Source organism: Oryctolagus cuniculus, chromosome 13 (genome assembly GCF_964237555.1).
Source record: "Oryctolagus cuniculus chromosome 13, mOryCun1.1, whole genome shotgun sequence".
Taxonomy (NCBI): domain Eukaryota; kingdom Metazoa; phylum Chordata; class Mammalia; order Lagomorpha; family Leporidae; genus Oryctolagus; species Oryctolagus cuniculus.
The window spans coordinates 9,379,397-9,407,143 of record NC_091444.1 but is presented as its reverse complement, the minus strand read 5'-3'; the positions used below and the strand labels follow the sequence as shown (position 1 = coordinate 9,407,143).

Here is a 27,747-nt window from a genome sequence, read left to right as displayed (position 1 = left end):
TTAATACATTTTAATACTGTAGAATCATCATGAATTTTTCACATGTAGCAGATACATGAGATGTAAATTTATTACAAATATAGTGGTAATACATTTTTTTAAATATTTATTTATTTATTTGAAAGTCAGAATTACAGAGAGAGGTAGAGACAGAGAGGTCTTCTGTCGGCTGGTTCACTCCCCACTGCGCCGATCTGAAGCCAGGAGCCAGCAGCTTTTTCTGGGTCTCCCACATGGGTGCAGGGCCCAAGGATTTGGGCCATCTTCTACTGCTTTCTCAGGCCATAGCAGAGAGCTTGATTGGAAGTGGAGCAGCTGGGACTTGAACTGACACCCATATGGGATGCCGGTACTTCAGGCCAGGGCATTAACCTGCTGCACCACAGCGCTGGTCCCAGTGGTAAAAAATTTTGACAGAAAAATATCTCTCAAGAATATCTCTTTCTGATATTGCTCTTGATGTAATTGTATTTAATGTACCAAGTTTTTCGACTAATTTGTCTACTTAAGAGTACTTTAGAGTACTCTATCTGTAGAATCCATTCATGTCAGAGACAGTTCACAAAGCTATGATTTTTAAAGAACTAATCTGTACTATGACACCAAAATTTGATTAACAAGAAAACAATCCATTAATTGTTCATGTTGATATCATGAAGAAAAATCTTCCTTTTTCTTATGTATTCACTGAGCTGTGTAGATGATGCCGTAAGTGTGTTGTAATGCTTCTGGAGTCCGTTCCTTTGGGACTTGTTTTTCTTCAAGAATAAGAATTCAACTGATAGTTTGATTTCTGTTTCATTCTGATTTTATTTCTAGTTTATGTTTTTCTAACTTAAAAGATCAGTGTCATTGCTTTCACTGTGCTATCTTCAGTTTAAACTTTTTTTAGTGGTAGTCAAGAATTATTGGATTGAGTAGTTTTCAGAAGTTCCTGGTACATTTCTGACTTTAGAAATCTGGGATAGGAATCCATTACCATATGCATATACACTATTTTTTGAGCCTCTTCAAAACATGTCTGAGTGGGTTCTTGAATGTTCCTGATGATAGTTTCTCTAGTTGAACTGTCAATGTTGATCTGAAAGGTGAAATTACAGGCAGAGCGTAAGTAAACATAATTGAGGATAGGCATATATTATGAAAGGTTTTATTTATTTCTCCCTCTTTCTTTTCAGAGGAATAAAATAATTTTGTTTGCAGATTTTTGTATCTTAAAATGATTTATAAGAGATAAACCTCTGGCTTTTTAAGTGTAAATGTCTATCTCCATATCCCAAAGGGATGAAAAAACCATAAGGTCCAAGACCAGGGAGGTCTCAGAAGCCGTTGCTTAGTTGGAGGATGCAGGTGGTTTGTCAGCGGCAGTCTCCAGGCAAGGAATTTAGGAGATGGAGGTTTCTTTCAAAGGAGTACGGAAGTTAGTGCTTTTAAAAATAGCTTCCTTAATAGTCACAAGTGTTGGTTTAACTGAATATGTCCTAAAATGGGAAGATAGTAGCAGTGGAGAATAGAGGGGAGATGTGGTCATTTCAGTAAACCAAGTAATTTTCAGACAAGACTTTTGGGGAATTAATAAAAAATGTAGAGCTGTCCTGAGTAATAGAAATTGCATATGCTGTTCTACTTATCCTCGTAATGGCAGTTTTCTTTATTTCTCCTCTTTTTTTTAAGATTTATTTATTTATTTGAAAGTCAGAGTTACACAGAGAGAGAAGTAGAGGCAGAGAGAGGGAGGTCTTCCATCTGCTGGTTCCCTCCCTGATTGGCCGCGACGGCCGGAGCTGTGAATAGCAATTTTCATTGCTCATTCTCTGCCCACCAAGAGCAGTCTCAGTGTCTCTTTCTCTTGGGACTTTGTTTTCTTCAGGTGACTGGATGTGACCTGCAGTAATACCGATGTGAGTGTCTTCTGGGCCTGCTTGTTTCAATCCAAATGAACTATGGTTTGGTGGCACAGCTGTGGTGGCATACACTGCCCACACTGTGGGGGATGCCCGCAGCCTATTTATGGTATTTGTAACTCTTTGCTGGTAAGGCTGGTTTTTCTTGCAAAGACTTCTTTTTTTTTTTTTCTTTTTAATGTTTGGGAATTATGGAAAGTTAATGGAGAGAGACTTTGGAGCTAGATGGCCTAACATTGAATCTTTATGTTACCACTTCATGTAGTGTGACACTGGGCAAATTAGTTAACTTCTCAGATTCTTAGGTTTCTGTCTATCAAGTAAGTTTGGCAATGCTGAATTTACATCATTTTAGGAGAGACTTGGTGTACAACACCTGCCATGTAGGGTGATTGACAGATGTTAGTGCCCACCCCCCAGTGATATACAGATTTTCCTTTCCTATCATTGTTGAGTGGTTACCTCTCTGGGTGAGTCTGGTTGGATGTAAATCCTGTAGAGCTTCTTTGTCCTAGAAATCCTTCTCACTCGTGAGTTTATTTTCTTGTACGTTTCACATGCCATCCAGAATTCAATGTTCTCATCACTGTGCTCCATTTTTAGGTATGCTGAATAGACTACTGGACCATCTAGAAGTAGTAGAGGTAAGAGTTTATTTTCTTGGGTCAAAATAATCAAAAAAATCTAAGCAGTATTTAATGCAGTTAAAAACAAAAGTCCAAACAAAAGCTCCCAAATTATTAACAAGCAAATATTTTTTAGGTGTATTTGTGCCTATCACACACTTAGATCCATGGATCTGAAGCATGTTTTGACAGTGCCAGTCATGTGTAAGGTTATCTATATTTTGAAACTCAAAGCAAAATGTTCACCTGTGGATGGGTGTAGGGCAGATAGGACAGGAAATGTCCCAGGACAGAGAAGGAACTTCAGCTGGACAGGTAGACAGAGCTCTGATTATAAACTGCATGGAAAATAGAAGAGCTCACATTGAAATGGAGGATAAGAGCAGGGTTTAGAATCTAAATAGGAAGAAACTACCCAAGTCATATAGGAGTAATGCTCTTTTTTTTTAAAAAGATTTTGTTTATTTATTTGAGAGGTAGAATTACAGACAGTGAGGGAGAGACAGAGAGAAAGGTCTTCCCTCCGTTGGTTCACTCCCCAAATGGTTGCAATGACCGGAGCTGCGCTGATCCGAAGCCAGGAGCCAGGAGCTTCTTCTGGGTCTCCCATGAGGGTGCAGGGGCCCAAGGACTTGGGCCATCTTCCACTACTTTCCCAGGCCACAGCAGAGAGCTGGATTGGAAGAGGAGCAGCCAGAACTAGAACCGACACCCACATGGGATGCTGGCGCCACAGGCGGAGGATTAACCTACTGCGCCATGGCGCCAGCCCCAGGAGTGATGCTATTATCAGGTGTTTCTCAGTGTCCAATCAGAGCAGGAAAATATGGGTAGATGAAAACTTGAGCTTTATATTCATGGTTTATGGTTCCAACCAGAAGTAAGGAGCTAGGCAAGGCATGCAGTTCATTTAGGATGCTGGAAACTATTTCAGAATTTTATACAGGGCAGTGGTATGCTCAGCATGACCATCAAGTGACTCTTGATGCCAGAGGTGGTTAAGTCTGGCTCTGCTCTTCATATGACTTTCTAGAATGTGTAGATAAAGAGAGTGAAATGAGCTTTTCTGTCTGAGATACTATTTTGTAGGTGCCAGCATTTGAAGTAGAGGGCTAGGTGATCTCCCACAAATCTAGCACATGAATCAGAATCCTTAGAGGGCCAAGTATTCCTCCGGTTCAAGATGAATACTTTGAGATGGATAGTAAACATTTTCATTTGTAAAGAGTTATTTATCTGAAAGGTAGGGTTACATACAGAGAGGGAGAGACAGAAAAGTTCTTCCATCCACTAGTTCACTCCCCAAATGGCAGTGATGACTGGACCTAGGCTGATCTGAAGCCAGGAGCTAGGAGCTTCTTCTGGGTCTCATACATGGGTACAGGGGCCCAAGGACTTGGGCCATCTTCTGCTGCTTTCTCAGGCCATAGCAGAGTGCTTGGTTGGAAGAGTAGCAACTGGGACACTAAGTGGTGCCGGTATGGGATGCTGACACTACATGTCAGCATCTACATGTCAGCCTACTACGCCACAGTGCCAGCCCCAATAGTAACATTTTTTGGTGACTGGGGTGTCTTTTGTCACATCTGAGAAGCTGAATTGCTAAATGATAAAATGACAATGTGACTTTCAATTGATGTAAACAGAAATCTGTGAGTAGGCATGCTGAATATGTGACCACTTAAAGATAGACTTAAAATAGATTTTTTAAAAATAAAAGCTGTTTGCATAGGGGCCAGCGGTGTGGTCCAGTGGGTTAGGCCAGTGCTTGCATTACCAGCATGCCAAATTAGAGTACAAGTTTGAGTCCTGGCTTTTCTTTTTTTGTTATTTGACAGATTTACACAGTGAGAGAGAGAGAGAGACAGAGAGAAAGGTCTTCCTTCCATTGGTTCACCCCCCAAATGGCCGCCACGACCGGAGCTAGGACGATCCGAAACCAGGAGCTAGGTGCTTCCTCCTGGTCTCCCACGTGGGTTCAGGCGCCCAAGCACTTGGGCCATCCCCCACTGCCTTCCTGGGCCACAGCAGAGAGCTGGACTGGAAGAGGAGCAACCGGGACTAGAACCTGGTGCCCATATGGGATGCTGGTGCCGCAGGCGGAGGATTAACCAAGTGAGCCATGGCGCCGGCCCCTGAGTCCTGGCTTTTCTGCTTCTGATCCAGCTAGCTCCCTGCTAACCTGCCTGGGAACGCAGCCAAAGATGGTCCAAATATTTAGGCCCCGGCCACTCATGTGGGAGATCTGGATGGAGTTTGGGATTCCTGGCTTCAGGCTGGAGCAGCCTAGTCTATTGTGGATGTGAAGTGGAAGATCTTTTTTTCCCACTCTCTCTATCACTGTGCATTTCAAATAAATAAATAAATTGTATAAAAAGCATACATAATTTCATGTATTTGACTTGAGGAATTCGGAGACCATTCATGAGACTGTTACCCTAGTCATTGTCATAAACATACCCATCACCCCCCAAAGCACAGGATTTTCTCAAAAAGAATTTTTCAAACAGATTTATTTATTTATTTGAAAGAGTTACAGAGAGAGAGGGAGGAGGGAGGAGGGAGAGGGGAAAGACACTTCCATTTGCTGGTTCATTGAATGGCTCCAATGACCAAGGCTGAGCCAGATTGAAGCCAGCAGCTTGGAGCTTCATCTGAGCTTCATCTCTCACATGAGCGGAAGGAGCCCAAGTACTTGGGCCATCTTCTGCTACTTTCCCAGACCATTAGCAGGGAACTGGGATCAGAAATGGAACATCTGGGATATGAATCGGCACTCATATGGGATGCTAGCATCACAGGTGGTGGCTTGACTTGCTGTGCCAAAATGCCAGCTCCTCCCTCCTCTCCTTATTGGCGGCTTATACTTCCATGTCCCATTTATTTCACCATTGGCAATTGGACATGTATTAACTAATGAAACACATACAAAAGTGCCATGGACTGGTCCAAGAAGAAGGTTTAAGAATCCTTATGTGGTTCTGCACACTCCCAACATTACAAAGTACATTCTAGAAAAGAGCTATTCCTTTAGCCTGAAGGCCAGAATGAAGACATTGACCAGAACTGGAGCTAACTCCAGTTGTAATATATTCTGCTTGAGAAAGGAACCTTTCTTATGTAAATCATTGGGATTTTAATGCCATTAATTACTGTATCATATCCTACCAAAATCTGACCTGGACTGCTGAACCTGTCTGAAATTTCAGATATGATTCTGATGTATAGAGGAAGTAGACTTGGTATTTACAAAATTTTGTCTACATTAGGCTAATTTTTTTCTGAGCTTGCTACAAGTTACCCAAAATGCATTGTTATAAAGTATTCCAGGAATCATAGTATAATTATTAAAGTCAGAACTGGAATGTTCAATTTAGAATTTCTATTGACTCATACAAGTTTATTACAATATGGAAAAGCCTTTTCCAAATCAGGAAGTGTAACCCAGTGTTGTTCATTATGAAGTTTTAAATGACTCATTCCTGAATGTTATACTCAAGAGAATGAGACTTTACTGGAGAAGTGAGTAAGTGATGAGATACATTGAAATTGGGAGAAATAGAAGAAACAGGTTTATGTCATGTGTGCTTCTTCCTGGAAGAATGAGGGTAGTACATTTGGGGCTGCCTTGCTTGCTCTTTTAAAACTTAGCACTGAAATCAGCATTTCTATGACACACGAGATGACACATGGCAACATTCTTGATGCAGAAGGGAAATGTGGGATTTCTCTTGCCTGAGTTAGAGCCATGGCCTATCTCTTCTAGGATTGTGCTCTATGCAAGGAAGCATGTCTTAAACCATTCATACAATAAAGGTGAGCAATGCTGCAGTATTCTTTAGGAGTGTGTCTAAATTAATTTTAATCCCTTTTATTTCCAGTCTGTATCACTAGGGATAATGAGTTCCATAATTCTACCAGGATCTGTATGAAGTTTTATACTAAGCCTTCTGTTTTATTAAATTCTCTGGTTTGGCTTCCATGATATTAATCATTTCTGATTTTTTCATACCTTTCCTTTATTAGCGTTGTTATAAACATAGCTTAAAGTGGTATATGCTGTTTTTAAAGCAGAAAACATTTAACAAAAAGTAACAACCATTGATAAAATATTTGATATATTTCTTTTTATTCTGTCAATATTTTGTTCATGTATAATAGCCTGTCTAGCTACCATTCATTGATTCACACATTTACAGAATGACACCCAAATTACCTTATTGGCATTGTAGTATGAAGGCAATTTTGTATCAGTATCACTCTTTCATGCTTAATAACATATAGTGAACACTTTCTCCTTTTTTACTTAAAATTTTTCTTTGAGAAGCAGATAAACTGAGAGAACAGAGAGTAAGACACAAACATACACACATACACATGGTGAGGGGGGAGAGTGAGAAGGAGGAGAAAGGGAGGGAGAGAGCAAGAGAGCGAGAGAGAGCGAAAGCGCTCTTATTTCCTGGTTCACTTCCCAAATACTCCCAATGGCCGGGACTGGGCTTGGCTAAAGTTAGGAGCCTGGAAGTCAATCTGGGACTCTCACACAGGAGGCAGAAATCCAACTACTCGAGCTATTACCCCTGTCTTTCAGGCTGCATATTAGCAGTGAGCTGGAATTGATAACAGAGCCAGAGCTCTAACCCAGGCTCTCTGGTATGGGATGCAGGCATCTTAGCCAGTGTCTTAACTGCTAGACAAATGCCCACCTTGATTTTTATTTTTTAATGACTGTATAATAGTTTATTGAAGGGCTAGGCTGTATATAGTTGTCTCTTAGTATTTATAGAGCACTGGATGCAGGCATTGTATGGAAATCAAAATCTAAGGCTGCTCAAGTCCATTATATAAAATGGTATAGTGTTTGCCTTTAACCTACACACATCTCCTCTATTATACTAACACATTTCTAGAATACACATACAACCCAATTCAGTATAAATGCTGTGTAAATAGGTGTTATACTGCATTCTTTAGGAATTATGATAAGAAACAAAGTCTGTACATATTTACTGTAGATGCAATATTTTCCATCCATGGTTTACTGAACCCATGGATACAGAACCTGTATATTTAGAGGGCTGATTGTATATTTAGCTCCATAGTATTAGTGAACATTTAGATTGTTTCCTGTTTCTTGGGTTGTAAATTATCCTATATTGAGCACTTTGATGTATAATTTCTTCCATCTTTCTTTTCTTAGAATCATTTAAAGGAGTGAAATTCCTGAAATGAAGATGTAATATTTTTTGAGACTCTTGAGACATATTTTAAAATTGCTTCCAGCAACATTTTATTGTTTTTCATTCCTAACAACAATGTCACTGTCTACTCACTCCTCCTTTTTCAGTTCCAATGAAGTGAAACCAGTGACTTGTAATTGTTTGAATGTGTGTGTTAACATATTAATGATTAAGCATCATTTCCTTTTTTAACTGATCATTTCATTTCTTTCCATGAATTTCAAATCTTTTTTCCATTTTCCCTTTGTATTAGTGTTTTTTTTTTCCTTTTCCAGATCTGTTTATATATGGACACTATTTCTGTTATATTTATTGCACTATTTTTTGTACTTTTAAATATTTTTGGTTGGCCGGCGCCGCAGCTCACTAGGCTAATCCTCCGCCTAGCGGCGCCGGCACACCGGGTTCTAGTCCCAGTCGGGGCGCCGGATTCTGTCCCGGTTGCCCCTCTTCCAGGCCAGCACTCTGCTGTGGCCAGGGAGTGCAGTGGAGGATGGCCCAGGTGCTTGGGCCCTGCACCCCATGGGAGACCAGGAGAAGCACCTGGCTCCTGCCATCGGATCAGCGCGGTGCGCCGGCCGCAGCGCGCCAGCCGCGGCGGCCATTGGAGGGTGAACCAACGGCAAAAGGAAGACCTTTCTCTCTGTCTCTCTCTCTCACTGTCCACTCTGCCTGTCAAAAAAAAAATATTTTTGGTTATGATTTTTAGGTATATTTAGAAACCGTATACTCTGAAAACAACTTGAGTTCGTCTCTCTGATTATACTTTCCAACTTCACTGCTCTTTTACAGTTTTAGAGGAAGATCTAAGACAGAAGCCTGTCTGTGACTTCCTATTTTATGCCCTTTCAGTGTTCCCCACTGAAAGGTGGGGACAAAGCCAGACTTTCTGGTGTGCCTCTCAAATAAGTGAGGCTTCAAAAACATTACAGTTCTCTCTCTCTCTCTCTCTATATATATATACATACATATATATTATACATATGTATGTAGATATATACATTTATATGTATAGGCATATATAAACATATGTATGTCAAGTGCGTTATATTTACTGTTTACTTTTTTTTTTTGACAGGCAGAGTTAGACAGTGAGAGGGACAGAGAGAAAGGTCTTCCTTCCGTTGATTCACTCCCCAAATGACCGCTACGGCCAGCGTTGTGCCAATCCGAAGCCAGGAGCCAGGTGCTTCTTCCTGGTCTCCCTGAGGGTGTAGGGCCCAAGCACTTGGGCCATCCTCCACTGCACTCCCTGGCCACAGCAGAGAGCTGGACTGGAAGAGGAGCAACCAGGACAGAATCTGGCGCCCCAACCAGGACTAGAACCCAGGGTGCCAGTGCCACAGGTGGAGGATTAGTGAGCTGCGGTGCTGGCCACTGTTTACTTTCATTGTATGTCCACTTACGTGAGAATCCTTTGTATATTAGGACTGCAGCTAATTCATCATCATATATGCAGAGCCTGCACACTTACTGATACATAGCTGATACAGAATATAAACTACAGACAGATATTTGTTGATCGCGGCTTTTAGGTCTGTTACATTTTTGCATTTAAATTGATGCTATAGTTCTTGAAAACTGAAGAAGGACACCCAAATTATGCAGCATCCAAGAAGCACTAAAGACGTGAGGACTATATCTGATAATACTTTTTGGTTTTCTTTTCCTTTTTTAAAACATTTATTTATTTCCTTGAGAGGCAGAGTTACAGACAGAGGGAGAGACAGAGAGGTTTTTCCATCTACTGGTTCACTCTCCAAGTGGCCGCAACAGCCAGCGCTGAGCTATCTGAAGCCAAGAACCAGGAGCTGCTTCTGGGTCTCCTGTGGGGTGCAGGGAGGCACAAGCACTTGGGCTGTCTTCTACTGCTTTCCCAGGTCATTAGCAGGGAGCTGGGTTGGAAGTGGAGCAGCCGGGACTCAACCTGGCACGCTTATGGGATGTCGGCACCACGTGTGGATGCTTAAACTACTATGCCACAGTGCTGGCCCCACTTTTTGGTTTTCTAAGAGTGAACAAAAGAAATGTTCTAACTAAACAGTGATGTCTACAAAAGGCCAGGATTTTTCACCTCCTACAAGGTGAAGAATTTCAAGAGAAGTTAAAGAAAACAAGAAGTCTTACATGTAGAGCTGAGGCAAGGCAGTGTGGAGGTAACCATGGCAACAGCACAGGTTAGCAGAGATTAGAATAAAGGATAGTACAGGAACCTTCCAGTCCACAATGAGCAGCAGCAGAGAATCCTGCGAAGATGACGGGATCTGAGACACAGGCTTTGCCTCTGGGATCCAGAGACATGCGAGGGAGCAGCGATATCCGTCTATAACTTCTGATGTCTGCTTTGTGCCGTGATGCAGATGAGGAGGCACCAACTAGGGTAAATGGTTCCTGAATATGGAGCAGTCTGCATTGCCTTTAGCAAGTTGGTAAGCCTATGGTGTTTATCCCAGCATTCCCAAGGCTGTGTGATTTCAATTGTGATAATTTAAAAAGGATTTAAGGATTGATTTCAGCCAAGTTTAAGGATTGATACAAATTGGGCAGTTGACTACCCATAATGGCTTAACTATGTGTCTGCTCTACATCTGTGCTGGAGCCATTTGAGTAAGCCAGGGAAAATACACAATGATGGTTTCTTACAGGAAATTATTACTGAACATTTTAAATGAGCACTCAACATTGCCCACTTTTCTAATGACCTTTCTTTAATATCATGGCTTTTGAAATCTCCAGAAACTATTTTATGCCTTTTCCCTTTTTAACACAGAGTTCCACTTTTTTTGGGACCTTACTGAGAACACAGACTTACTCAGATGGAGATTATCTGCCTTCTTTCCACCAAATCCAGCAACCTAACTCTATCTGTACTTGTCTGTTCTAACTTCCCTCCTGGAGGGTGGTGTATTTATTCCTCAATGGGCTGCCTATACTTTGTTTCTCACTTCCCACTACTTTTGCCTTCTGTGTTGCTTTGCATTTCTCTTTTGTTCTTACAATTATCTCTACTCTCTTCTGTGTCATCACTCTCTTTCTTCCTCACTAGTGGTTGCCATTAGCATGCAGATATGTTGCTGTACTTTCTAAATAAAACCAATAACAGCTATGATGGTTACATAATAGTTGCCTTCTAGTCTCTGTTCTTTTCTTTGCTGATCACCACATAAAAACCTATGTGAGATATTCCCTATATTATTTGTCTTGTCTATGCCTACTCATCTCCATAATGCCAGGAACTGCTTACATCCATGCATTACTGACTTCCACATTGTGCCATGTCCAGTGGTTGGTGTTCTTTGCTCATCTTGCTTGACTTCTCTGCAGTGTCTGATAAACTTAAGAGCTCCCTTCCTTGGGGGCCGACGTCATGGCACAGTAGGTTAACCCCTGCCTGCAGTGCCAGCATCCCATGTGGGCGCTGGTTTGAGTCCCAGCTGCTCCTCTTCCAATCCAGCTCTCTGCTGTGGCCTGAGAAAGCAGTAGATGATGGCCCAAGTGCTTGGGCTCCTGCACCTGCATGGGAGATTGGGAAGAAGCACCTGGCTCCTGGCTTTGGATCTGTGAAGCTCTGGCCATTTCGGTCATTTGGGGAGTGCACCAGTGGAGGGAGGACCTTTCTCTGTCTCTCCCTCTCACTGTCTGTAACTACTTCTCAAATAAATAAATAAAAATATTAAAAAAATTTAAAAAAAGAGCGCCCTTCCTGAACACTCTCTTTTGACTTCTATGAAAATTACTTACCCAATGCTCCCTTTCTGTTCCATCCACTGGTTCACTGTCCAAATGGCCACATTGGGCAGGGCTGGGCCAGGCTGAAGCCAGGCCCAGAACTTCTTCTCGATCTCCCACATGGGTGACAGGGGCCCAACCAATTGGGCCATCTTACACTGCTTTCCTAGGCCATTGTCAGGAAGTTGGCTTCAAAGTGGAGCATCTAGGACAATAGCTATTGCCTTTATGGGATGCCAGCATCTCAGGTGGTGGCTTTACCTGCTATGCCACAATGCTGGGCCCCTGATGCTCCCTTTCCATCTCCTTCACTGATCACAAGTCTTCCCTGGATTTGGAAATATTAGTACACACCTAAGCCTCCTCTCTGGATCTCTGCTCTCTCCTTCTGAGTGATCTCAGCCTCATGACTCTTTCTAATTTATTTTTTAGGAATACAAATTTCTTAAGTACAGTTTTAGGAACACAGTGATTCTTCCCACCATATCAGCCCTCCCACCCACATTCCTACCCCTCTCCTCCTCCTCCTCCCTCTCCCCTTGCCAATCCTATTCTCCATTATGATTCATTTTCAATTAACTTTGTACACAGAAGACCAACTCTATACTAAGTGAAGATTTCAACAATTTGTGCACATCTGTGCGTGTGCACACACCCACACTGAGAACTGGTTTTATAGTTAACTCTTACTACAACTCATTGAGGACAGAGGTCCCTCATGGGGAGTTAGTGCACAGTGACTCCTGTTGTTAACTCTACAATTAATATTCTTATGTATGATGTCAGTGACCACCCGAGGCTCTTGACATGAGCTGCCTAGGCTATGAAAGCCTTTGAATCCACAAACGCTTGTCAATATTTAGACAAGGCCATAAGCAAAATGGAAGTTCTTTCCTTCCTTCAGAGAAAACTAAATCCTTCTTAGATGGCCACTTCTTTCCACTGGGGTCTCACTCACAGAGCTCCTTCAGGTAGAACATTTTTTTGCCAGAGTGTCTTGGCTTTCCATGCCTGAAATGTTCTCACAGTCTTTTCAGCCAGACCAGAAAGTCTTAAGGGCTGATTCTGAGGCCAAAGTGTTACTTAAAGTGATTGTCATTCTATGATTCTGCTGTGTGGACTGCTTCCCATGATAAACATTCTCTCCTTTTTAATTCTGTTATTACCAGGCACTTGATCCTATTTATATGATCTCTTTAACAATCCTATCTATATGTTAACTTTAACACTTAATATGATCACGTTAACAGTTAAGATGGCATTTTTACCAACAAGTTTAATGGGATTTGGAGTCCCATGACAAGTTTTTTAACTGTACCCTTAAAAGTAAGTCTGTAGGGGTGCCGGTGCTGTGGCACAGTGGGTTAAAGCCCTGGCCTGAAGTGCCAGCATCCCATATGGGTGCCGGTTCTAGTCCTGGCTGCTCCTCTCCTGTTCCAGCTCTCTGCTATGGCCTGGAAAAGCAGTAGAAGATGGCCCAAGTCCTTGGGCCTCTGTGCCCACGTGTGAGACCCTGAAGAAACTCCTGGCTCCTGGCTTCGGATCGGCTCAGCTCCGGCCATTGCGACCATCTGGGGAATGAACCAGCAGATGGAAGATCTTTCTCTCTCTGTCTCTACCTCTCTTTGTAACTCTTTTAAATAAATAAATAAATAAATCATTTTTTTTAAAGTAAGTCTGTAAGAATGTATGCAGAACTATACAGCTTTACAATTACTAACTTCCTCCTCTCTTATTTTTTACTGAGATCTATTTTCAATTGACTTCATACACATATAATTAATTATATGTTAAGTAAAGAGTTCAACAAATAATATGAAGAAAAAAAAGACAAAAAAAAAAAAAAACAAAGAAAATGAAACTGTTCCTTGAGTCAAGACAAGGGAAGCTCACGTTATCCCTTCTCAAAGTGTTAGTTTCACTTCCATAGATTTTGTTTTAGGTGCTCCATTAGTTTTCACAGATCAGGGAGAATGTATAGTATCAGTCCCTTTGAGCCTGGCTTATTTCACTAAGTATAATGTTTTCTAGATTCATCCATTTTGTTGCAGATGACCAGATTTCATTTTTTTTTTACTACTGTGTAGTACTCTGTAGTGTACAATCCCATAATTTCTTTATCCAGTCTTTGGTTGATGACAATTTATGTTGATTCCATGTCTTAGCTATTGTGAATTGAGCTGCAATAAACATGGAGGTGCAGGTAACTCTTTTGTTTACTGATATCATTTCCCTTGGGTAACTTCTTTGGAGTGGGATGGCTGGGTCATATGGTAGGTCTATATTCAGATTTCTGAGGTCTCTCCATACTGTGTTTCAAAGTGGCATTACCAGTTACATTCCCACCAACAGTGGATTAGGGTACCTTTTTCCTCACATCCTTGCCAGCATTTGTTGTTGATTTCTATATGAAAGCCATTCTAACTAGGGTGAAGTGAAATCTCATTGTGGTTTTGATTTGCATTTCCCTGACAGCTAGTGATCCTGAACATTTTTTCATGTGTTTTTTGGCCATTTGGATTTCCTCTTTTGAAGAATGCCTGTTTAAGTACTTGGCCCATCTCTTAACTGGGTTGTTTGCTTTGTTGTTGTGGAGATCCTTGATCTCTGTAGATTCTGGTTATTAATCCTTTATCATTTGCATAGTTTGCAAAGAATTTCTCCCATTCTGTTGGTTGCCTCTTTACTTTCCTGTTTCTTTTTCCATACAGAAACTTCTCAATTTGATGTAATCTGATTTGTTAATTTTGGCTTTGATTGTGCCTGTGGGGTCTTTTCCAAGAACTCTTTGCCTTCACCAAAGTCTTGCAGGGTTTCCTGAGTGTTCTCTAGCCTCATCACTTTTTAAAATTTTGTCTATGTCTATATATATGTGTGTGTGTGTGTGTGTGTGCGTGCGCGCACACACACACATGAACATATTTGAAAGAGAGACGGAGAGAAGGATCTTCCATCCACTGGTTCACTTCCCAACTGCCCACAATAGTCATGGCTGTGCTGGGCTAAAGCCAGGAGGCAAGAACTTAATACAGGTCTTCCACGTGGGTGAAGGGACTCGTATACTTTAACCATCACCTGCTGACTCCCAGGTTGTACATTAGCAGGAAACTGTAATCAGGAGTGGAACTCTGACTAGAATACAGGCACTCCAATATGGGATGTAGGCATCCGAGGTGGTTTAACCATTGCACCATATACCTGTTCTCGCCACACTGTGGCCTTTATTAGTATCTGTATGCTAGTGGCATCCAGCTTTATCTCTTTTACTGAGTTCTAGTCCTACCTGGTTTATAGCCACTTTTTTCTAACTAATCTCTAAGCTTCTTCAAATTAAAAGATAACGTGGGTTTTTCACAGCATTTTTTTGTATTCTTTGGAAGAGAATTGGGAGATCTTTTATTGTTATTATTGAATATTTATTTGAAAGGCAGAACAGAGAGAAAGGTATCTCCCATCTGCTGGTTTACTCCCCAAGTAGAGTCTGTGTCTGACTTTCTTTGTCAAAACACTTGTTCAATTTTTTTAAAGCATGTAACTGGTTTGTGGAATTATCCATTTATTCATCTGTGTCCTTCCTTTATGGGAGCACATGTAGCCTTGTTTGCTTCTTCTACCCCTGTTTCTCAGTTCTTGGGCCACCTGCAAATACTTGATAAAATGAATGGATCATGTAACAGAGTGAGTAGTGGTTTGATTAAACATCTTTTCATTTCCACAGAATATAATTTATTCAAATATCAATGGGAAATCCTTATCTTCATTGACTGAGATTAAGTTACTAAATCTAGGTATGAGCCTCCATTAGCTTCTGGCATTACAGCTTTTGATTTCTTTTATTTCTTGACCTTTTCTGCTTTCAGATTCCTTGAGTTTTAGGTGATTCTTGGCCCCTTGTCATTTCACGTGCACTTTTGTATCTTTTCTAGTTCTACCTAGAGAATTCTATTATCTCTCTTCAGGGTTAATCATCAGAGATACCCATCGGTTTTGTTTTCAGTGTACATCTTGGTGATGCCAGACATTTCTAATGACAGTGTTGATTGCAATGCTGTATTTTGGTTCATTATTCAATTTAAAATCTTAGATGATTCTCATATATTTCCATAGGAAGATGAGGAATAGCTCTGACAAATTTTTCTTGATATGTTAAAAAAATCACTATTTTATTTCTGCCTGGAAGTAATTTAGTTATTTCTTGAAAACTTGGTGCTTTGTAACTTGAAGAACTTTGTGTCATCTCTAGGCTTGGAAATTTTGCTGTATATTTTCTGTTTATTCACTGTGGAGGTTTTTTTTTTATTTTATTTTTTATTTTATTTTTTTTAAACTTTTATTTAATGAATATAAATTTCCAAAGTACGACTTATGGATTACAATGGCTTCCCCCCCATACCGTCCCTCCCACCCACAACCCTCCCCTTTCCCACTCCCTCTCCCCTTCCATTCACATCAAGATTCATTTTCGATTATCTTAATATACAGAAGATCAGCTTAGTATACATCAAGTATGGATTTCAACAGTTTGCTCCCACACAGAAACATAAAGTGAAAAATAATAGATGATTTTTTTTAAATGATGATGAAATCAGAGCAGACCTATTGTCATGTTTAATCCCAGTGAGAGTCAAGTTGGGAATTGATAATTTCTTTTTTTTTTTTTTTACAGAGGATCAGTTTAGTATGCATTAAGTAAGGATTTCAACAGTTTGCACCCCCATAGAAACACAAAGTGAAATATATTGTTTGAGTACTCGTTATAGCATTAAATCTCAATGTACAGCACATTAAGGATAGAGATCCTACACGAGGAGTAAGTGCACAGTGACTCCTGTTGTTGACTTTACCAATTGACACTCCTGTCTATGGCATCAGTAGTCTCCCTATGCTCCAGTCATGAGTTTCCAAGGCTATGGAAGCCCTCTGAGTTCTCCGATTCTTATCTTGTTTAGACAAGGTCATAGTCAAAGTGGAGGTTCTCTCCTCCCTTCAGAGAAAGGTACCTCCTTCTTTGATGACCTGTTCTTTCCACTGGGATCTCACTCGCAGAGATCTTTTGCCAGAGTGTCTTGGCTTTCCATGCCTGAAATACTCTCATGAGCTTTTCAGCCAGCTCCGAATGCCTTTAGGGCTGATTCTGAGGCCAGAGTGCTATTTAGGACATCTGCCATTCTATGAGTCTGCTGAGTATCTCACTTCCCATGTTGGATCACTCTCCCCTTTATTTACTCCATTGGTTAGCGTTAGCAGGTACTAGACTTGTCTATGTGCTCCCTTTGACTCCCAGTCCCTCCACCATGACCAACTGTGAACTGAAACTGATCACCTGGAACAGTGAGATGGCATTGGTACATGCCACCTCGATGGGATTGAATTGGAATCCCCTGGTATGCTTCCAACTCCACCACTTGGGGCAAGTCAGCCTGAGCATGTCCCAAATTATAAATCTCTTCCCTCTCCCATTCCCACTCCCATGTTCAACAGGGATCACATTTCAGTTAATTTTCAACACTTAAGAATAACTGTGCATCAATTACAGAACTAAACCAGTCATATTAAGTAGAACAGATAAAAAAACTACTAAGAGGGATAATGTATTAAGTTGTTCATTAACAGTCACTGTGGAGGTTTTTATTTTAAGATTTATTTATTTATTTGAAAGGGAGAGTTACAGAGAGAGAGAGGGAGAGAAAGAGGGAGGGAGGGAGGGAGAGAGAGAGGGTCTTCGATCCACTGGTTCACTCCGCAAATGGCCACAACGGCCAGAGCTGGTCCAGACTGAAGCTAGGAGCCTGGAGCTTTCTCTGGGCCTCCCACACCAGTGCAGGGGCCTAAAGTACTTGGGCTATCTTCCACTGCCTTCTCAGGCCATAAGCAGAGAGCTGGATTGGAAGTGGAGCAGCTGGGACCTGAACCAGCATCCATGTGGTTTGCTGGCACTGCAGGCAGCTGCTTTACCAGCTCAGCCACAGCACTGGCCTCAGAGGGTTTGTTTGTTTGTTTGTTTTAAATGATATTATTTTCACTGAGGAATACTATATACTACATTTCTTCATTCAAAGATACACCTATTTATCTCCACTGAGCTTACTTCTAAATTAGTTTCCTATCTTTAAACTACTGCCTGTCATCCCCTTATGTGGCATTCGATAAAATTTTTCGTTAAAGGCCATTATTATTTTTTTTAACTTTTATTTAGTGAATATAAATTTCCAAAGTACACCTTATGGATTACAATGGCTTGCCCCCATAACGTCCCTCCCACCCGCAACCCTCCCCTTTCCCACTCCCTCTCCCCTTCCATTCACATCAAGATTCATTTTCAATTCTCTTTATATACAGAAGATCAGTTTAGCATACATTAAGTAAAGATTTCAACAGTTTGCTCCCACACAGAAACATAAAGTGAAAAATACTGTTTGAGTACTAGTTATAGCATTAAATCTCAATGTACAGCACATTAAGGACAGAGATCCTACATGAGGAGTAAGTGCACAGTGAAGGCCATTATTTTTTAAGTGTATGTGTTTGTTTTGCCATTGGAATTTCATTTTGAGAGTTACTAGAATTTGCTTTAATTATTGTTTTCTACTTTGCTCCAATGTGCCATGAATGGCAGGCTTCCTTATTTACTTCTAGGGGATTTTCAGTTTGTAAACAGTCCTTCTTTCTTTTTTTTCTGTTACTTTTTGTGCCAAATAGGATTTTTCTTTCTAAGCACATTGCACATAAGTGCTTAATACAGGTCTATTGAATGAACACTGATCAAAGGCACAATTGTTTTTGTCTTTTTAAAAAATCTTCAGTATTTAAAAAAGTGTTAGTCAAGAGTGTGTCATCAGATAGCACCTAGAATGTGTCTAGGGTACTAACATTCATTCCTGAGTTCTAACTAACGTCTGAAGTTTTCTGTGTTCCGTTCCAGAGGTTCTGGCTCTTTGGGATCCCCTTTTTCTGATTAAGACATTGGATGTAATGGTATTTTGCTGACTGTGGCATTACTTGATTTCTCTCCAATGAATATCTCTTAAACCAGTTTCTGTTCATTTATTGAACAGCCTAACGTATTTTTTCCCCCGTGTAAATTTTTGAACTACATGATCTTAGAAACAATGTTTTAATCTGTGTGAGGATGTATTTTATTGTTGTCCTTGGTTGATGTAAACACTTTTATTTTCTGGCATGTTTAATTTGCATTCTTAGTTTTATCTTTCTTGCTGAGTGCATCACATAATGATTTATTTTAGCACTATTTTATTATGTGATTGTTGAATTTTCACATGAATTTCATAATAATTCAGTTTATGGCAAGGTTTTTACTGCCTTTATAAACAGTGCTTTGTCTTTCTGTCTTAATCTTTTCTGTAGACTTTGCTTCTTTTCCTGACACTAGATCTGTAAATTGATGATTCTAGCTAGATGGGAACTTACTTAAGATCTTTGACAAATAATTACAGAAGCTTACACAATACAGCTGTTTTGAACTTTTCTTACTAATATTTGCCTTGTATTTATTCAATGAACACTTATTTCATATCCATTAGATACAAAACATGTTTTTAGTCTCTCTGAAGGATGAAATGTAGATGATAGGCAATATGTGATCTGAAGGAGTTTACACGGTTGAGAATGCATATGTGGAAAAACCCTAATATGCAAATCAGCTACAATTAGGGGCAAAATATTAGAAAAATATTTACAAGAGGTTTCATGGAAGAGATAGAACTTTAATTTTACTATCAAAGATAAGCAGAGTATATAGAGGAAATGGAAAGGTCTTTGGACAGAAGTCTGGGGGCAGGAGAGGCATGGATGGACATATGGAAAACAGAATGATGGTCTCATTGATATCTGTGTGGGTGCAGACTGTTGAAATCTTTACTTAGTATATACCAAGTTGATCTTCTGTATATAAAGATAATTGAAAATGAATTTTGATGAAGAATGGGATGGGACAGAGAGTGGGAGATGGGATGGTTGCGGGTGGGAGGGAAGTTATGGGGGGAAAAGCTGCTGTAGTCCAAAAGTTGTACTTTCGAAATTTGTATTTATTAAATAAAAGTTAAAATAATGACGGTCACATTGGTGCAAGGTCTGTTAAGTGAAGGAACATAGTGAGAGATAAATTTAAAAAATCTGTTATCAGAAGATCTCTGTGAGACCTCAGAGGAAAGGAAGGGTCATAAAAGGAGACACTCTTCTCTGAAGGGAGAGGAGAACATCCTCTTTGCTTATGGCCGTGTCCAAATACTGACGGAGTCTATGGTCACAAAAGGCCTCCATAGCCCTGGCAGCCTCGGATGATCACTGATGTCACAAAAAAAGAGTTTTAATTGTTAAAGCAACAGTAGTCACTGTGCACCTGCTCCCCAGGTAGGACCTCTGTCCCTATTGAATTGCAATATGAGAATCAACTGCAAATTCTCTCCCCAAACTGTTCTCTATATGTTGTGTGTGGGCATGGGGGCAAATTGTTTAAGTCTATGATTAGCATAGAGTTGGTCCTTTGTATATAAAGTCATACTAAAAATGATCCATAATGAAGAAGGAGATGGGAGAGGGAATGGGAGGTGGGATGGGAGCAGGGTGGAGGGCTTGGGGAAAAGAACCACTGTATTCCTAAAGTTGTTTCTATGTAAAAATGCATTCATTAAATAAAAAAATGTGTTATGTTAGGGAGTTTTGAATACCAAAATTTTAGCTTTTTCATATGGAACAGAGAAAAATGAATGATATTCAGAGACATATAGTTTATTATTAATAAAAGTAACTACCAAATACTGTGTGCCTAATCTGTGTAAGACATTGAGCAGGGTGTTTTATCTCTAACATGCACAATAATGCTGAACAGGTAGTTGATATTATTCTTACTTTATAGATGAAGTATAAGAAACTCCAAGACAGAGATTAATTTGGCAAATTTGCAAAACATGGATTATAGAAGGTTGAGACTAAAAATCAAACTATTAGCAGAGGATAAATTATTATAACCCACTAAGCATATATATTTGTCTCTTACTCCCATTTCAATGTCCTCAAATTGACTTAAAAGATAGATTTTTAAAAATTCACAATTATGCTGCAAACTGGATCACAAACAGTGTGGAATACTTAAAAAGTGAGAGGAATAGTTTATGATTACATCCAAAAAGCTATAGCCACAACTGCTCATGGGAAACATCTACAAAAAGTGGGAGCTCAAGTGGTAACCCAAGCCTGGAGGTATATAGATCCTAGCACTAGGGGAGGGACCATAAAGTAAGTTCCAGAATGACTGATTCAGGTGTCTCTGGAGGAGAATTGAACCAGGGCTCCACACCTACCATCATTGCTCTCTGGGCTAGGCAGAGCTAGCTGTGTCCATAAAGAGGGTCCCTTGAGTGAGGGAGAGTATATTTTGCCCCTGGAGCATGGCCAAACTCCAGAGGAATAGGAGGTATCTTGTCTGGAGTAACCAGCACCCCCTATTGAAACATCTAAGTAGCACAGCTAACTCTCCTCCACAGTCACTACCTTTAAAAAGGTTAAAGATTTGCAAAGAGCCAAAAAAGGGATCTTAAAATAAAAAGATAGGTCTATATGCAAAAAGGTAGGTCAATAGGCAAAAATTAAAAAAAAAATTGAGAGTGACTAATTTCATTTAAAAAATAAAAGCCAAGTTCAACAAATTAATTTCTCTAAGTACATACTATATTTTTTTTGATATCTTCTGTTTTCATCATTTTCCATATCTTCCACACCAGCACAGTTGTCTGTTCACCAGAATGCACATTATTCTTCATGGTTCCTGCCTGGCACCTGTGATTTTATTTGCCTCACATCCATTGTTATTTCATTTATACATCTAGCTCTTGATACTTACATACAACTATCCAGAACCCATCTAGAGTCTTATTAATCAGACACTGATAAGGTTAGAAACAAACTTTGAGGAAGTCTTTTAGAACATAAAGACTTAAATTTATTCTTGCTTTTAAAGGCACTAAGAACAGCATATTTTTAATTTTCTTAAGTACTAACTTTAGAAGGTCATGGTAAGGCAGTATATTTCTGAGTGTATTACTATTTAAGCATATTTTCCAAGGGATTTTACACATATACTTGTGAAGAATAAATAGTCACAGTGACTAATCTTGTTTTAATTAACACCAAAGAAAATAATAGTGGTTGACACGATAAACTAATTTCAGGTTTTCTTTTTTTAGCTATGTCAGTTGTCATTTAGAAGGCTGTGAGGAGAAAAGGCATACATTTCTCCTAAGAAGAAAACTGGCTGGGTATTCAGAAGTGATGTGTGCATAATACTCACATTTTGTAGCCATCAAATTTTCAAAAGACTGGGCCCATTGTAACACTTCCTCCAAAGTAAGGCTTTAAAAAAAGAAACAAAAAGTGCTGATAAGGCTAAAATATTCTCAAGGTTTGCTGAACTGAACTATATTATCTGAAAAACAGCACCAAAATAGAATTATGCTCCATTTTTGTGTGGTTTGGAATGGAAGTTTACCTTCCTATGATCTCTTAAATTTTTACTTTTACTATCTAAATTTTAAAAAATTAAAAAAGTAGTATATACTTGAAATTATGATAAAATAAATTTTAAAAAGATAAAGAGCTGTAGGCCGGCGCCACGACTCAATAGGCTAATCCTCCGCCTTGCAGCGCCGGCACACCGGGTTCTAGTCCCGGTCGGGGCACCAGATTCTGTCCCGGTTGCCCCTCTTCCAGGCCAGCTCTCTGCTGTGGCCCGGGAGTGCAGTGGAGGATGGCCCAAGTCCTTGGGCCCTGCACCCACATGGGAGACCAGGATAAGTACCTGGCTCCTGTCTTCGGATCAGCGTGGTGCGCTGGCCGCAGCACACCGGCCGTGGCGGCCATTGGAGGGTGAACCAATGGCAAAGGAAGACCTTTCTCTCTGTCTCTCTCTCTCTCACTGTCCACTCTGCCTGTCAAAAAATAGATAAATAAATAAAAAAATAAAAAGATAAAGAGCTGTAACCCCAATAACTCCTATTTCCAAATTACTAGTATTAGTATTTTGATAACTTTAAAAATTTTTTTGTTATGTGTGTATTGGTGTCTTTTTTTAACCAAGAAATAATCAGGTTCTATGTATGTGTGTGCATACTTCATATGTGTGTGTACTCTTTTAATAAGTGATGTATATGCCATCACAATTGTCTTAACCACATCGTGTTATAATTCATAGTTACAATCATTGATAGTCATATCATTTTAGTGACTATGGCATATTCTACAAGGGGGCATTACATAGTTTATGCAGTTATTCTCAAAAAGCATTTTGATCATTTCAAACAGAGAGAGGGAGAGGGAGAGGGGGAGGGGAGGGAGAAGGGGGGATGGGGGAGGAAGAGAGAGAGATCAATCCTGTTTCCACTGGTTCACTCCTCAAATACCTGCAAAAGCTGGAGTTGGTCAGGCCAAAATCAGGAGCTGGGAGCTCAATTCATGTCTTTCACATGGGTGACAGAGACCCAAGTAATTGAGCCATTCATTACCTGATTTCTCCCTGGTTGCATATTAGCAGGAAGCTGGAATTGGGCGAGGAGCTGGACTAAAACTCAGGCGTTCCAATGTGGGATGCAGGCATCCCAAGTGGTGTCTTAATCACTAGCCTATTTTCTTCTCTGAATATTTCTAATTGTTTTACCTTTAAAAGCCAAATATAGTCCAGGTGGTCATATTGTTAGGGTCATTCATTAAGAAGTTAGTAGAAGTAGAATTGAAGGGAGTAAAAAGGGTGCATGTTTTTAAGATTCTTGGTACAAATAACCAACGATGTATATTTGCATTCTGTGCTTCTGCAACCAACAATCTATTAGAGCTTTAGAGTTTATCCACAAAACCTATTTACATTTACTCTTCTCTTTTTAAAGTTTATTTATTTATTTGAAATACAGAGTTACAGAGACAGAGGGAGAGACAGAGAGAGAGTCTTTCATCTGCTGGTTCACTTCTCAGATGGACAGGGCTGGGCCAGGCCAAAGCCAGGAGCCAGGAGATTCTTTCAGGTCTGCAGGGGCCCAAAAACTTGGGCCATCTGGGCCATTAGCAGGGAACTGTATCAGAAGTGGAGCAGCTGGTACTTGAACTAGCACCAATACGGGATGCCGACGTCACAGGCTGAGGCTTTACCCAGTATGCCACAACGTTGGCCCCTACATTTGCTCTTGGATTAAAATTATATACCTGTTCTTTTCTTGAGCTGTTACTTGCAAGAATTTTTTTGGCATTTTGAGGGCTCTAAGTTTTGTTATAATAGATGTCAAGTTGCATTTTGCCTAAATAGTATAAATAAAGCCATTTGCCATTTAGAAATTTTTGTGAAAGATGCTGGCATTGAAGCTTCCTTTCTTTTTTTTTCTTAAAACTTTTTTCATTTATAAAAAGGGAATAAACTTCATGTACTTTATATATACAGCTTTAAGAGCATAATGATACTTTCTACCCTGCCCTCCTCTTTATTTTGGTGAGCTTGCTTCATGAGTTGACTGTGTAGTTTCACATACATGTAATTTAATTTTCTCTGCTTTAAAATAGTTAATGTGTTTATTGCCATTCAGTTTATGGTTAAGTTTTGATTTTTCTGGTATCTGCAGAAATTGAAGACTGTTGTAAATACAAAGAAGAGCTGTCCATTGGCTGTACTTGGTACAGCTTCTGTGGAGTGGAGAGGTGGAAGCTGCAGGGGTGAATAATTAGTACTAAAGGAGCAGCCATCAGTATTAACAGGTTCTTAACACAATTAAAGCGGATTAGTTAAAGAGGTTAAAAAATGACCTGGACCATGGAAAAATATTGGTAGTCTTCAAGAGATCAAATATCTTATATTTTTTGAAAATTCAGGTAGATATTGCCAGCTTTGGATGGACTGTTTGCATCAGTACTGAGGCTTAACAGTATGTTGTGTTAAGATTGCTTTCAAAAAAATATTTCCATGAAATTATATCTGACTCATTATTCTTTCCTCTTGTTGGAACTTGAGAAAGAGTAAGCTAAAATAACCTCTTAAATCCAATGAAGGTGCAGGTGTTTAGTGCAGCAGATAAGCCTCTGATTGGGATGGCCACATCCCATATCAAAGTGCCTCATTTGAGTCCTAGCAGTTCTGTTTCCTATCCAGCTTCCTGCTAATGTGCACCTTGTGAGGGAGCAGGCTATGACTAAGGAGTTACGTCCCTGCCATCCAAGACTCAGATTGAGTTCTGAGCTTCGGGCTTTGGCAAGGCCCAGCCTTGGCCATTGCAGGCATTTGGGAGGTGAACCAGCAGCTGCAAGACCTCTCTCTGCTTTTCAAGTAAAGTGAAAATAAACAAATAACATATTTTTTTAAAATCTAATGAAATACAAACTGCTAGGCAAGAATCATTGCAGGCCTTTCTGCCTTGATCGTGTCCTTTAAATAGGAAAAAATAAAATCTACATCACCAGCAAAAATGCCATCACTGTGTTGGGTTAGTTTAAAATTAAGTGTTGGTAATTGTTGGTAAGAGAATTCCTTGGCCTATAAGATTCATGAGATTATGTGGAGATAGATTCTGATTAGAGTAATTATGGTTTGGGGTAAAGTAGTGAAATGAAACTTTCTTACAATTTTTTTTTGTATCTCACAAGTTTCATTCTAGCCCGTGGCCATCCAGGTACCCATAGCAGGATTATTCTAAGATTCCTTTTATACCTGGATTTACTGATACAAATTCTCCAATTTTATGTCCTCTCCTTCCTTTTGGAAAGATAGGCAGTGGATACCAAACAGATACAGGAACGTGTTGCGCCATCATGACATTGCCAATGGAGGAGGAAAGCGTACAGCCTGATGGTCTTAGGTTCTAATCTCAGTGCTTTGTTTAATAGTTTTGGTATTACTGAACTTAAATTCCCATTTTGTTATCTATAAAATGAAGATAATAGTATGTGTCTCATAAAATTATAGAAGTTAATTTAGATAATGAATGCACAGTGCCTATCAAATGAATATTATCTGGCAGCCTTTCATGAATGTGAATTATGCTCTCTACTTGGCTTTCTTCTTCCTCTCTAGTGGGTATACAGGCCAGGTTGTAAGAACAAGCTCTGACAGTGACATTCTGTGGCATTCATCAGGAGAAAAAAAAAAGAAGCTGTTTCCAAATTAGTCTGTTCCTTCTCTTTTTGGATATGCCTGTGTAACTCAGCAGTTTTAGCTTATTCTCTTATCCTCTTATTCACCACTGCAGCCCCCTCCTCCCCACCCCATGGTAGCTTGCAAGCATGTTTGGACAATTTGGTACTTCAGTGGAGGAGCAGGCATGCCAGGAGCCATTAGCATACTGGATATTGTGGCCAGAATTGAGGTCTTGGCATGGACTAAGATAAGCACTAATGGTTAACCTCACAGGGATCTTTGATCTGTGAATTCTTTGAAGTTAGCAGATCCAGTTGAAGAGCTTGTTGCCTTTCTCAGGCATTATATTTTTCATTTTAATTGACCATTGTTCCCATTCAAATGGCTATATTTTTAATAATGGCAAAACATGGAAAACTTGGGAGGTTGGTAAGCAGTTAATTATCTTTCTAATCTTGCTTCCTCAATCTCAAGATGAAGGTTTCTTGCATTTTATATATGATAGGTTTAAGTTGTAAAAATATTTCTATCAAAAAATATCACTTTAGCATAAGCAATATAAAACTTAAAATATTCATGATAGATGCTCTAAAAACATTGAACTTGCTGGATTATCAAGTGTAAATTACAATAAAAATGAAAATGGAACTTTAGTGTCATAAATGATTATTCTGGTGGAATTATTCTTGTATAAATGCAAAGTTTTCTCAACAAAATGTCTTAGGGTGGTAGTTGAGTAACAACATACCTATTTATCATGTGAAAAAATACTCATAGAATTTAAATGTCACTTACTTTGAAAGGGGCCTCTTAGATTTGTCTTTGCACAACTTACAAATCCAACAATTTCTCCTATTCATTTTCCTAAAAAATAAAATATGTATTTTTATAGTTTAGTCATTTAAAATAATTATGTCAGAGTTACATTTTTAAAGAACATACAAATTATACATCATGAGAAAATAAGGATGGGCTCTTGAAGTTAACAGAATGCAATCACTGGTGGGGTTAGGGAAGAGAAAGGGGAATAAAATGACCCATCTCCTATAAATATTTCATAGAAACATAGGTACTTGAATTTGTAAGTGAGTTTGGAACTCATTTGACCCTCCTATGCATCAAATAGTGGGATTTAAAAATGAACAGACCTCTGAAAAGGATATTTTCATTTAGAACCCACTGTCAATGATTTCACCAACTCCCAGTGCTTGCTTTTTTGGCCAATTCTGATTTTTAGAAAGCTCTGTTGATGTATTGAATAGGAATTTTTCTCTTTGTAATTAGCCTGATAAAATGTGTAAATAGCAAAATAAAAAATAAACCTCCTTAGGGGTGAATTACGAGAGGGGAATTGCTTATCTAGGTTCATGCGTTTTGGGCATTGTACCCTTGACTTTTAAATTCAGATAGAATTTACCCAGCTCAGGCACTTCTGCATAAAAACAGATTTCATAGAGATTTTTAAACTCTAGACTGTGAGAAAATAGCTTAAAAATTTAAGAATAATTCAATCCACATATTAGAATGAATGTGTGATAGTTTGCTAAACATATACTCCACTTATAGACAATGAATTAGGGATAAACAATGATTTTTATATCAGCTTTTACTGACTCATTAAAAGCATCTGCTTTTCTGTGCCAAGTTCTGTCTGCCATTGATCCACATAGATCTTGTCTCTCCTATTCACATCATCACTGACAATAAAATACATGAGGTGGCGACTTTGATACAGGAAGTATGGAGGCTGTGAGTACACACAGGAGGAGAAACTAGCCAGACATAAAGGGATGTGGTAAAGCACTGTCTGAGTTGGAATAAACAAGATGTGCAGGAACGTGTTGAATGAAACAAGGGCAACTTGGGCAAAGGTTAAAAGGCAATGGGTCGTGTCCTTATGGAAGAAAGGACAGGAGGTTAGTTATTACATGAATCTGGAGCATGACAAAGAGAGTATGGGAACAAGCGAGAGTGAGAGCACTCAGAGAAAAGGCTAGAGAGGTAAGACTGGATCAATGATTATGTTCATAAATATTCATTGTAAAGAGAAAGTGTTGGGAGGTGAAATTGTTAGAATAGCTAGAAACCAAGCATATTAAACAATGTAGGCTTTGGATTTTGTGGTT

General features: G+C 39.5%; 1 protein-coding gene and 1 long non-coding RNA gene across 3 annotated transcripts in view; one reads left to right on the top strand and one right to left on the bottom strand.

The window, feature by feature from the left end:
* Window positions 1–27,747, top strand: part of LOC108178230 (uncharacterized) — a 194,473-nt gene that overhangs the window by 3,135 nt on the left and 163,591 nt on the right. The window contains exon 2 of one of the 2 annotated variants that reach the window (XR_011381237.1): window positions 2,508–2,548. This is a non-coding gene — a long non-coding RNA (uncharacterized lncRNA). Of the gene's footprint in view, window positions 1–2,507; window positions 2,549–22,885; window positions 27,623–27,747 lie in introns of those variants that run through there. The other variant, XR_011381238.1, reaches the window with a different exon arrangement.
* Window positions 158–26,481, bottom strand: RGS13 (regulator of G protein signaling 13). The gene is made up of 4 exons (XM_008268732.4): window positions 26,417–26,481; window positions 21,806–21,867; window positions 2,367–2,533; window positions 158–1,081 (listed from the first exon to the last, which is right to left on the bottom strand). The coding sequence occupies exons 1-4, from the start codon at window positions 26,479–26,481 to the stop codon at window positions 899–901; spliced, it is 477 nt and encodes a 158-aa protein (XP_008266954.1). The 3' UTR covers window positions 158–898.

What these genes read in the sequence shown, in the direction of transcription:
- RGS13 (XM_008268732.4), bottom strand. Translation starts at nt 26,481, where the DNA reads ATGAATAGGAGAAATTGTTGGATTTGTAAGTTGTGCAAAGACAAATCT. An exon ending in TCTAAGAGGCCCCTTTCAAA is followed by an intron (nt 21,868 to 26,416) that starts GTAAGTGACATT and finishes CTTTTTTTAAAG; the next exon opens with CCTTACTTTGGAGGAAGTGT. An exon ending in AACCAGACTCACCCAGAGAG is followed by an intron (nt 1,082 to 2,366) that starts GTAACCACTCAA and finishes TTCACCTTTCAG; the next exon opens with ATCAACATTGACAGTTCAAC.